This window comes from Phycodurus eques, chromosome 13 (assembly GCF_024500275.1).
Source record: "Phycodurus eques isolate BA_2022a chromosome 13, UOR_Pequ_1.1, whole genome shotgun sequence".
NCBI classification, from domain to species: domain Eukaryota; kingdom Metazoa; phylum Chordata; class Actinopteri; order Syngnathiformes; family Syngnathidae; genus Phycodurus; species Phycodurus eques.
In genome coordinates, this window is record NC_084537.1 from 12,813,857 (window position 1) to 12,826,491 (window position 12,635).

At 41.4% G+C, this 12,635-nt stretch overlaps 1 protein-coding gene across 1 annotated transcript in view; it reads left to right on the top strand.

Annotated features, from left to right (window-relative positions):
• The window catches only part of LOC133411151 (AP-2 complex subunit mu-A-like), a 17,080-nt gene continuing 4,445 nt past the window's right edge, over positions 1–12,635 (top strand). Inside the window, exons 1-12 of the mRNA XM_061693097.1 lie at positions 1–137; positions 2,103–2,224; positions 5,926–6,191; positions 6,315–6,397; positions 7,893–7,898; positions 8,049–8,184; positions 8,377–8,521; positions 8,750–8,767; positions 10,360–10,479; positions 11,048–11,183; positions 11,275–11,372; positions 11,470–11,581. Coding sequence (XP_061549081.1) covers positions 2,151–2,224; positions 5,926–6,191; positions 6,315–6,397; positions 7,893–7,898; positions 8,049–8,184; positions 8,377–8,521; positions 8,750–8,767; positions 10,360–10,479; positions 11,048–11,183; positions 11,275–11,372; positions 11,470–11,581 — 1,194 coding nt within the window. The 5' untranslated portion in view covers positions 1–137; positions 2,103–2,150. The remainder of the gene's footprint in view (positions 138–2,102; positions 2,225–5,925; positions 6,192–6,314; positions 6,398–7,892; positions 7,899–8,048; positions 8,185–8,376; positions 8,522–8,749; positions 8,768–10,359; positions 10,480–11,047; positions 11,184–11,274; positions 11,373–11,469; positions 11,582–12,635) is intronic.

Genomic DNA, 12,635 nt, shown 5'->3' on the forward strand with positions numbered 1-12,635 from the left:
GTCAGCTGACATAGCTGTGGACCACAAGGAAGGAACCCAACTAGCGGCTGTGGTGTGAACCAGGCACCCACTACTTCGAGCCTGAAGTGGAGGCCGAGCGGGGGGGACTGACTGGTGGCGTCCGTGACAGAACGAGGGTAAGTTCAACACAGTCGAGACAGACATAGAGATATGCTTGTCGAAGGAAACGGCTGACTTGAGTGGTGAAAACGGTGGGATAGCTGATCAAACAGTTGGCATTCTCGGGTCGTGCTAATGTTAGCAACGTTAGCTGCCGCGCTGCTAGTGGCAGCAAGTTAGCGTAGAGGAGCGAAGGTGTAACGGAACTGCGGAGGTTTTTCCCCTTTCAAATTAAACGTTTGTGCGTAGGGCAGTTATCAGTTAATGAGCGTGAATTGGTACATTCTTGAATGGTGTCTCATAATTTTGTTTAGTAGTTTGATAATAGACGGGAGTATTGCAAGACCAGTGTCCTTTTAGTAGTTTTATTTTCGCGGTACCGGAAATGGTGGCACGGTAGGTGACTGTCCGCCACTGCTAGCTTGGCCGCTGTCCCAACACAAATTAGCCAGCTAACACTATCTCACGCTCGCGTTCTTCTCTTCCATCACTTTGAAGATGAAGGTCAGGTCTACGCTCTTTTATTAAACGGATACGATTATTCAAATGTTGCGAATACAGCTATAGTGCCACAGTCGGCGTGGAAACGAGAAGAGATATGAAACATTAATGAACGTAAGGAAATGGGCCGAATGAGCAGACATCTTGACTTGGGGCCGATAGAGGGACCATTAATGTCGAGTCGTGACATGCTCCTCGTCGTTTTCTTCAGTCAGGACGCTGCCATAGTACTACAAGCAAACATTTCTTGATTTGGGCGTCATATGATGATGTCGTGTTGTTAGGCTTATGGCCGCCTTTTATTTGAACGGCCTCTGTCCTTCAGGAATTCCAAGCATGCCCTTCATCTTTTTTTTGTGTGTGTCTGGAATCTTCAATCAGGTTTTAAGATGTAACCCACATCATGTTCTCTTCTACGATTTATATGTGAATGAATTACAGAAGCAAATCTTGTTTTCATGTCGGGTTGAGATTTTGTTATCTGTGTATTTCAGTTGATTCCATTGCATCTTTTACACGTAATAGTAGCCAAGAGTAGTACCCACTATCCGGTTGGTGTCATGGTGCTCCACAATGTTTACTAATACTGTTTAATACTTGCTAATCTGGTGTTAATCTCGCAGTGGAAGTAAACAAGGTGTCACTGAGGTGATATTGACTATTGTAGTGTAGCACAAATGAAATGTTGAACTAAACTTAAATGAGTTATTGCATTTGTTTTCTTCATAGGTCTCACCACAGTTGTGTATTGAAAGCAGTTTGAGCGTTTATTCAATATCTGGGACAAGCTGAAAGTCGCAGCAATAACCGCCACACTTTGTCCTCACTCATGATACAATTGAGCAAACTAGTAGAACCACCAGGTTGTAATAGTAGAACTGTTTTACTAGTGATTGTTTTTCCACTACTAGCTGACATTTATGTGCACTAGTAAAATGACTAGGGTGCACTAGTAGAAGGACGACGATTTTCTAGTGATGTTATTCCATTACTGCCTTTGATTACTGTACACACTAGTAGAAACAGGTGTTTTTTATATATATATATATGCGTGTTGTCAACTAGTGCACAGTTTTGCCTTGCTCGTGATAGATAAACGTTCGATGAGTGTAGTGTAGTCGTTCTACTAAGAAATGTTATCCAGTAGTGGAAGGCAGTCCTGGAGGAAAAATGCCCCTTGTTGTTCTACTAGTGTGTTCTAGTCATTCTACTAATGCACTGAATTGTCTTACTAGTGAGGACAAACAGCATATTAGTACATGCACAATTTAGCGCACCAGTAGGATGACGAATAAATGCTTAAACGGCTTGCTGTAGTGGTGCAGCTGCAGAAGTGTGTGTGGAAATGGTGGATATAGGGACAAATGTCTCTCTGTAATGATGGTCACTAACGCAAGCTTTCACTTCTTCATCACCCACCCCCTTTCCTTCCTTCCTTCATTGCCTGTGTGTGTGTGTGTGTGTGTGTGTGTGTCAGTCAGGCTGAGTTTGATTTCATCATGGCCTGTTGGGTCTGAGAAGCAGCCATAATGATCGGAGGATTGTTCATCTACAACCACAAGGGGGAGGTCCTTATCTCTCGGGTCTACCGAGATGATATAGGGTAAGTCGGTTGGATTTTTCCATTGGATTTAAAATTTGGATTCAAATTTTTTTCTTTGTCCCCTCCATTTCACGCCTTGGCCAAAAATTACACCTATGAACAGGAAATGTGTAAAGATTTAACTGGATGGTTTAATTGTTGGCTCGTACCACACCCTTCCACAACACAGCCCATGGAAGTGGGTTGAATGGGTAAATGGGTAATACACAGGTGAATGTTTCTCTAATGGGTAATGGCACATCTCTTATGTCATGGTATGTAAGTACAGTATGACACATCTTCCTCAAAGTTTGCTAGTTGTATAAAGTTGAGAAATGTCTTTGTACTCCCAGTGTTTTCCATAACATGCTTAGGTTGACTAATGTTACTGCAGTTGCACGCACCACTCCATGTAGAAGTAAATTGGTGTGATGTGGCAAACCAGCTGGAAATCGTGTGTAAAAGAATGAAAAACAACAAATGCATAATAAGCACATTCATACATGAGCTCCCGATGTCTACAACCAACATCAAGTTACTCAACCCACAGACTGGTTAACAAGTTAGCCACTTAACAGCCCGCCAACTCTGCAGTCTCCACTGTCATCCACTGATGTTACTCACCAAACTAGGCCCTGCTTTTTAAAGGTACCATATTTTACCAAACCAACTTTTTCTAGTATTTGGGATGTTATATTGGCTCTATGGTTCCTCAGTAAACACGGGAAATATGAATTAAAACCATGCACGCCTTCCTGAGTTCCAGGTCATTAGAATTTCTCGAGCATATCTATGTCACTAGCGAAGATCTCCGCCTACCTCTCCTCTCCTGAGCCAGCGCTGTCAATATAACAAACCCGCGTGCTCTCAAAAGTGGGTCTTCTACACAGAGGCAACCAATCAGCGGGGTTAGCCAAATATGGACAAAGCGGATACACAACTGGGTCAAATAGGAGTAGCTGCCAGAGGGGCCTTTTGTGGACACTCGTATGACAAAACCAGGGAGTTTTTTTTTAAATGAAATTGACACTTTTATATAAAGGCCATGTTAGAGAGCCACTCTATGGAGGTCTACATTGCCAAAATATGGGAACTTTAAAGCCATACACACTTAGTCACAGATGGTACAGTACAACGTGAGGATGGCAACCCCAAGTGAACAACCCAAAATAAATGTTTATCCAATTAATAGATGGAATCATTGATACAATACCTGATTCTAAAACTATTCGATAGTTGCAGCCCCAATTCTTAACCGTTTTCCCTGCTGACGCAGTTCTTTAAACACTAAGTTTAATACCTTTTTCGAGCATGTAAATTATCAGGCATGTGTAAGCGGGTAACTTATTACCTGTTTGTTTCTATCCTTTAACAACTTTTTAAAATTTATATATATATATATTTTTTTTTTTAAAAAAGCTATTTACAGTATTATAATTTTCCAAGTATTCTGCTTGTTTATACGTTTGAAATAAATGAATAGACTAAAAACACCACACATTTTGTGTTTGTACTGTAAAGAACCTTCTTTAATGATTGGTCTTCGGTCATCTAGCGAAGACACAGTTGGTTTTCCCTGCCCACAAACAGCAGCTTTGAAAGTGTACTGGCAATCAGAATTTAGTTCATATCTTCATAACTAGCCAACAGTTTCTTAGAAAAGTAGCATTATGGATAGTTGCAGATTTATTTTTTAATTTTTTTTAACTCCTCCGTCCTAATTTGGTTACACTTTACTGCAAGACCCATTTATCCATCCATCCATCAATTTTCTGAGCCGCTTCTCCTCACTCGGGTCGCGGGCGTGCTGGAGCCTATCCCAGCTGTCATCGGGCAGGAGGCGGGGTACACCCTGAACTGGTTGCCAGCCAATCGCAGGGCACATACAAACAAACAACCCTTCGCACTCACATTCACACCTACGGGCAATTTAGAGTCTCCAATTAATGCATGTTTTTGGGATGTGGGAGGAAACCGGAGTGCCCAGAGAAAACCCACGCAGGCACGGGGAGAACATGCAAACTCCACAGAGGCGGGACCGGGGATTGAACCCGGGTCCTCAGAACTGTGAGGCTGACGCTCTAACCGTGCCAAGACCCATTTAATGCTGGTGAAATGGTCTCATTATGACATCATGATCAACACCATGTGTCTGTGTACATCATGCACAAAAATGTGTCCTGTGCATTTTTGCAACTCTTCATCCTCTTTTCTTTTCCTCACCATTTTCCTTCATCTGTCCATATTGGCCCATGTAGGAATCGGTAAGAGAAACTCATACCTAACAAGCATGACCCACCCCCTCACCTCCCCTCTCCACCTCTCTCCTCTCATGGCCATAAACCAAATAGCCCCCCCCCCACACACACAACCTGAACATGCATGCCAGTGGATTTCACCATAAACATTTCTTCAGCATGAAACACCTGCCATGATATGAATCCAACCAACACAGACTGATGGAAAGGAGCCAAGCAAAACATACACAGACGAGCGCTACCAGTGCATTAGCATGGAGTTTGCGCATGGGATATGATGGATCATTTGAGCCCACACACGCCCTAACTATATTTTTTAAAATGGAGAATTTAAAGTCAGACGTTTACATTGTTGTATCCCCTCTGATGCTGTTGCCATGATTTCAACACGAAAGTATTTTTCCCCATTCTAGAGTATTTCCCCCACATTTTTGCGGTTCTTTTTTAATAAATTCAGCCATTTTTTTTTCTGTGGTACATATTCCCATGTCACTCAATATTATTTATTTATTTTATTTTTTTAAATTAGAAACACCTTAAATTGCTGCCAAGCCCTGTGTTAATAGGAATGTGGTACAGTAATTGGTGTCAAGCAAGTACATGAATATAAAGTCTAAACTCCGGTTCAAATTCCAGTTTTTTTGTGATATTAAAAAATGACAAGATAAATAATTAAAAAAATGTTTTTCCCCACTGGTAATTAAGTGTATAACCTGTACATCTCAGTTGGAAAAAAATAAATCTTTTAAAGGGGGGAAATAATAATCAACTGAGATAATGTGCTTGCATAACTGTGCCCACCGTCTTATAAGTAGCATGTGGCTGTGTTCAGAATCAACCAATTACCTTCAAACAAATAGGAGTCAGCAGACACCTTCTGTTATTTAAAATTCAGTTGTTCTAATAGGCTTTTGCTGCCATTTTTCTCTTTTCTAGCAGAACTGGTATTTGGAACTTAATAATTCCCTCCACCTTGTCTAAGGCCCCAGGTCCAGTTGGAACTGCCTTCGACAACTCCGTGTTAGCATAAAACCTGCAGGCTTCTACTAGAAAGCAAAAGCCTACTGCAGCAACTTTAAGGGTAATATTGTCAGATGAGTTAAAGTGTTTTTTGGAATCATAGTTTGTTTTATATTTAAGCTTTAAAGCAATTATAAACCTTTTTAGGTGGGGTGGTCAATTATTCGCGGCAGGGCTCGGTCCCTATCCCCTGTGAATAGTGGGGGATTACTGTATTTACACAAGGAATTTAGTACCCTACTTTTTCTGTTATAAGGTGTCTTGAACTAACTACTGTCGTAATTTCTGGTTTCGATCGTCTTATATTGACAGGTGCTGTTGTCTTAACCTGTCGCTCGAAATTTGTATTTGTCCCTTCCCTTTTGCAGTATTTCTCTGTCAACACCACCACTTACAAGAGACAGAAGATATATTTTTTTTTCTTCCCTTTCCCTCAAATTGCAGGCGCAACGCAGTGGACGCGTTCCGCGTGAACGTGATCCACGCGCGGCAGCAGGTCCGCTCGCCGGTGACCAACATCGCCCGCACGAGCTTCTTCCATGTGAAGCGCTCCAACATCTGGCTGGCAGCTGTCACCAAGCAGAATGTCAACGCCGCCATGGTGTTCGAGTTCCTGTACAAGATGTGCGACGTCATGACGGCCTATTTCGGCAAGATCAGTGAGGAGAACATCAAGAACAACTTTGTGCTCATCTACGAGCTGCTCGACGGTAAGAAGTCCAGTACAGGAGAAATCACCCAAGTCAGATGCATGTTGTTGTACAGTTTATTTGTTCTTTCTAGCAACAAACCTATCTCTTATTGGTAGTTCCATTTTGTATTTGTTCATGCAGAGATTCTGGACTTTGGCTACCCTCAGAACTCAGAAACTGGAGCTCTGAAGACCTTTATCACTCAGCAGGGCATTAAGGGACAGGTCAGTGTCCTCTCTGAACTTTTAAAATGTTATCTCATCAGTTGATGGGGACATTATTCTGTTAGAGATTAAAAGCACAATACACTGGGAGGATTAGCATCATTAACATTGAGACATAATTCGCCATCTAGACTTATTTAATTATTTGCACAAATACGTAAACAAAAAAATGCAAATATTTTATTAATAATACACAAATGTTTGATGCAACATATGTAAATACTAGACAAAAAATATGCATATAATCATACATGCAAATCAGTCACCGTTTGATGACATTTGCTGTTTTGAACTCAAAATAGGCCATTTATGTGAATCGGGGGGGGGGGTTGCTGTCACTGTCGTCTTAGGTTGTTTTGAACGCTGGCAGCTAGATCCAATCCACCCATCCGCCATCCACACAAAGATGTAATTTCTGAATATTACTCAGCGGCGGACTAATATGCGAGTGCATCGGCCTGAGGTTCCGCCTGTGCGCTCGTGACCTGCTTTGGATAAGTCACGGGAGTTAATGAGACCAGAAAAAAAACACTTCCGTCGCTTCTGCTGTTAAGAATTAACAGTACTTGTACTCCGTTAGAATGATCTAAATGTCGCTTGCTACTTTTATTTTTCAATTATTGCTTATTTATCAACTATTTATAATAAATAAATAAATCTCTGCGGGGCCTGGGGATCCCCCCCAGATCCCCCTACAATGTTTTTTTTCTTTTCTTCTCGTCATCCTTTTCATGCCTTTAGTTTTTGCATGTCTAATGTAATAGATTAAAAAAATCACAAGATTAGATAAAAAGGGCAAACAAATTATTTTTTTTTAGGTTGATGATCACGTTTATTATTAATTTAAAAATATTTTTGAATGTGTTGTACGCAGGCGAGTATCCAGTATTTTACCTCATTTAGTTTCACAAGTGGAACAAGTAACAATACTAAACATGCATAGGGTGGCAAAACATGTTTGTCTAAGTAAGGCTCCTCAACTCACTTCAACATAGTTCCTTGGTACCAAGATGCCAATGGATAGCAGCACAGCACTACTTTTGTCTTAATTAATCTCTTCAATGTCATTTAACATAGTTCCTTGGTACCAAGATGCCAGAAGATGGTGCCAAAACAATATTGTTATTATATTATAGGTGAGTATTTCAGCAAATACCATAGCATAGGTTAAAGAAAACTCAGTGAATGCTGAACCGTAAATATGTGAATGTTCACAGTTTTGATAGAGGTATTCACTTAATACAAAGTGGTTTTTTTTTTTTTTTTTTAGAGGAATTTTTTTTTTTTTTTTTTTATCAAGCTTGTGATGCAACATTAACTGTCAGGCATATCAAGATTGTATTAGTTTTGAATCAGAATGTGATATGAGTGATACAAGGTGTTTTTTTGTGTAAGTCAATGTTCTCTCTTTACCAAGTGTGATTTTTAAAGAACATTTCTTCCATTTTATGTATTCTTTCCCTCATCTGGTCTGGATTACCGTTTCCTGATTCAGCACCAGGTAATAAAAAACACGTAATCTACTTTGCCTTACACATGCTGCACCTTGCCAGCTGTAGCGCACAACCACCTGCTCTCATTTCCATCTTGCTTTTTTTGCAAGTCTGCCAGCTTTGTTGGTTTCTGACGAGCCTTGTGCTGCTGTCTCCAGACAAAAGAGGAGCAGTCTCAAATCACCAGCCAGGTGACAGGGCAGATTGGCTGGCGTCGCGAGGGCATCAAATATCGCCGTAATGAACTCTTCCTGGATGTATTGGAGAGCGTCAACCTGCTGATGTCACCACAAGGTTTGCTATCTTGATATAATCAAATATCGATTAAAACATCTTTCACTACAAATGCCATTCTTGATTGTCATATTTGACTGTTATTGCTGCAAAGGCGTTTTAATTTCATTCGATTACACAGACGCACCTGAGTTCAGAAATGATATAGTAGAAGACAACTGTTGATCAGTACATATGCGACCGACTCTTTAGGCCAGGTCCTGAGTGCTCATGTGTCGGGCCGAGTGGTGATGAAGAGCTACCTGAGCGGAATGCCTGAGTGCAAATTCGGCATGAACGACAAGATCGTCATCGACAAGCAGGGCAAAGGAGGAGCGTCCGACGATGCTGGGAAGAGGTGAGCAGCACAGAAATTCGCATTTGGCCTCATTTGCTTTTCAACACGCTGATAGAAAAGAAGAGCCACCCTGTACGTTTGTGTGTTGTCTTGTTTGGTCTCTAACAAGACAAAATGTACTATTTATTTTGATTTCTTTTTTATTTGTTTCCCCTTTCCTTTTTGTTTTGTTTTGGATGAATCTCTTCTCTCTGTCCCTGTCTTTCTTTTCTATGTGCTGTACCTCAGTGATTTAGGGGGAGGAAGGTACTGTACTGACATGAGTCCTCTCATGAGTCTCACATGTGTCCACATGCACTCACGGAACACAGATAAAACACAATATATTTGGGTCCAGTAGTGTTTATACAGTAATGGATAGTTTTTATGGTTTTGTCTTATGTCACTGCAGTGGATTTGAAATACAATTGTGACTGAAGTGAAGAGCTTTTTTTCCCTCACAAAAAATATAATTTCGCATTTAAGAATTATGGCCAAGTTACTTAAATGAGTTCAACTTTCTTGACCGGCTCACTTTTTGGACATTTTGACGTTATTGTAGATATGAGCATATTTTTGTAATTCTGTATAAACAAATTCATAAAGAAAAGGGTCAGTGACTAACATGTTTCTGCCTTTTTTGAAAATGTTATCCAGATATTTAAAAAAACTATTGCGTCACTTTGCTTAAATCCTTTTGAGCCCCTGAAATCGGAGGAGTGCTGCATAAAATGGCTGTAATTCCTAAATGGTAAATGTCAATTTTGTGAAACATCTTAAATTTAAAGGGGACGTATTATGGAAAACATGATTTTTTAATTGCTTGTCCACAAATAGCTAGCATTGATGTCCATGTGGTCTTTGCAGGTGGTACTTGCTTTTTTAGACTACGGCCAAAATGTAGTTCTGCCCATAATCATGGTAACAAAACCCATACTCACCATTAGCCCAGCATTATAAAAGGTTGTGATGATTCTCACACAGTTGTATGAGACAATGTCACGTGTTTCAAAGCAAGCTAATTTCATGTAATTTATGTTAAGAGAGTGTGGGGGGGGGGGGAGAATTGAAAATAAAAAAAGTTTGAAAAATTAAAGCTGAACATCTCTACTTCTATTTCGTCTTGATTACAGTAATGCCTAGTGGAAATGTAAACCTTAAATATACCACAAATTATGATCCCAAAACAGTTTAATATCAAACTCATCTTGCAACATTAGTCCCCAGATTATTAGATTTTGAAAAAAATGTACTTGAAAAGCGCGTACACATGCGCATATCTTCTGCTAACAACCCAGAATAAACTTCGCTCCTCACTGACATACAAAGCTGGTATCTCAGTCGAGCTGGATCACTTTAACATACTTCCATGACACCGAGGTACTGCTTTTGCTATTTAGACAGGGCTTTTGCGGCGTCTTAGGGAATTTCAGAAAGAGTACAAAAACTGCAAATTGGTTGCAAAATCATAAAAATTGTGACTGTACAAATGCTTCTGAACATTGCTATACATCTCATACATGCATCTCATGCACTGATGCCCCCTCCCTCACGACCAATTAAAAACACCTTATCAATGCCTCTGCTGCCTGGTGGTTGTTTCCTCCTCGTTTAAACATTTGGTTTGTTTTTGAGCCCCACATAGCTCCCTGCTCGACTCAAAACCTTCCACTCCAACACCTAACAGCGGCTGTGGTTTAACATCATTAACCTATTACCATCGTTTATGTCTTGGCGCAAGCAGTTGTGTCTGTGTGCGTGACTTCATAGCAGGCAGTGTGTAGTGCTTGTATCTTGGAGGACCAGAGCTAACTGTAATGAATGGCGTCTGTGTACACTGATCCTGTTGTGTCTGCCAGCGGGAAGCAGTCCATCGCCATCGACGACTGCACCTTCCACCAGTGCGTGCGCCTCAGCAAGTTCGACTCGGAGCGCAGCATCAGCTTCATCCCCCCTGACGGAGAGTATGAGCTCATGAGGTCAGTTGGTCAATGTGATAGACAAATGCATTGGGTGGGGGGGTAGTGGGGACCCCCATGAACCCACTGTTTGACAGTTGTTTCATGTAGACATTTTTTGACAGACCAGCATAGAAACATAATAAAAACAAATGATTAGATATACCACTAACAGAGGCAAAGGCATGTCTTTTAATTCCTGCCAGGAACATGTTTCAAGTAGAATTGCTCCTCGTGGCTATAGGTGACATCATAAATACATTTTGAAAAACAAAAAGCCCAGTATTCTCAGTCAATAAATATCACGACTAAAACACTGTAATAGCCCATTCACAGCAACTGTTTGATCAACTCAATAATACAATTTTTGTTCTCTCTCTCTACATTTAATAAATTAAGTCTCAAACAATAACATTAGTACATGTGGCGTATATTGAAACAGCCATCTCAACACGAAGCTCTTGCAGAATTATATACCTTACTAGGTGCTCCCAGGTTTAAATGTATTGAATTGACCCTTGTGTGGCTGTCTCATAGTTCACCAATGAGGAAATGAGGGTTGATGTGACTTCTCCTCTGCCGCTCGCAGGTATCGCACCACTAAGGACATCATCCTTCCGTTCCGCGTCATCCCTCTGGTCCGTGAGGTTGGCCGCACTAAGCTGGAAGTTAAGGTGGTCATCAAGTCCAACTTCAAACCATCACTATTGGCCCAGAAGATTGAGGTGAGAATTTATACACACAGGTGTGTAGGTTGCAGTGTTTCCCAAACGTTTATTTAGCCATGGCACATACTGTATTTTACTTTTTGTTCAGGTCCGCATCCCAACGCCCCTCAACACCAGTGGGGTGCAGGTGATTTGCATGAAGGGAAAAGCCAAGTACAAGGCCAGTGAGAACGCCATCGTCTGGAAGTGAGTCACACACACATTTTAAGTGCTCTCTGTTCTCTTGACCAGATGCGTCTCCTCTGTTCAGGCTTTAAAGTAAGTTAGTTTTTTTCCTGCGTAGGATCAAACGCATGGCTGGAATGAAGGAGTCTCAGATCAGCGCTGAGATCGAGCTGTTGCCGACCAACGACAAGAAGAAATGGGCTCGACCCCCCATCTCCATGAACTTTGAGGTCAGCATGCATGTGTAATATTTGAGATGTTCTGCACAGTCACCAGCCTCACAAATGGACTGGACATTGTGATTGCCGTGTCAGTCACCTTTGCTGGCAGCCTGTTTATAGTTTCCTCCTAATGTGACAATCAAAAAATGAAAACGTGACTGATTATTTTATTTGTTTTTTAATCTAATACACAAACCCACTTTCCCTGTCAGATATGCTCTCCCCCCTCGCTCATCAGATGCCTTCATAGACTGTCGGAAATTGTAGGCGACGTAACACTAATCCATGTAACACAACTGCAAGGACACTACTTGCTATGGTTCTCTCTATCTATCTAGCTATCTATCTATCTATCTATCTATACATACATGCACGCATACACAGTGGGGCCGGAAAGTTTTCAGACCCCCTTAAATTTTTCACTTGTATTGCAGCCATTTGCTAAAATCATTTGTTTTACCACATTAATGTACACACAGCACCCCATTCATTCATCTTCCATTCCGCTTATCCTCACTAGGGTCGCGAGGGCGTGCTGGAGCCTATCCCAGCTATCTTCGGGCGAAAGGCGGGGTACACGGTGAACTGGTCGCCAGCCAATCGCAGGGCACACATAAACAAACAACCACTCACACCCACATTCACACCTACGGGCAATTTAGAGTCTTCAATTAACCTACCCTGCATGTTTTTGGGATGTGGGAGGAAACCAGAGAACCCACCCAGGCACGGGGAGAACATGCAAAATCCACACAGGCGGGGCCGGGATTTGAATCCCGGTCCTCAGAACTGTGAGGCAGATGTGCTAACCATTTGACCACTGTGCCGCACAGCACCCCATATTGACAGGAGAAAAAAAAACGGAATTCTTGAAATTTTTGCGGATTTATTAAAAAAGAAAAACGGAAATATCACACAGCCATAAGTATTCAGACCCTTTGCTCAGTATGTAGTAGAAGCACCCTTTTGAGCTAATACAGCCATGAGCCTTTTTGGGAATGATGCAACAAGTTTTCACACCTGGATTTGGGGATCATCTGCCATTCCTCCTTGCAGATCCTCT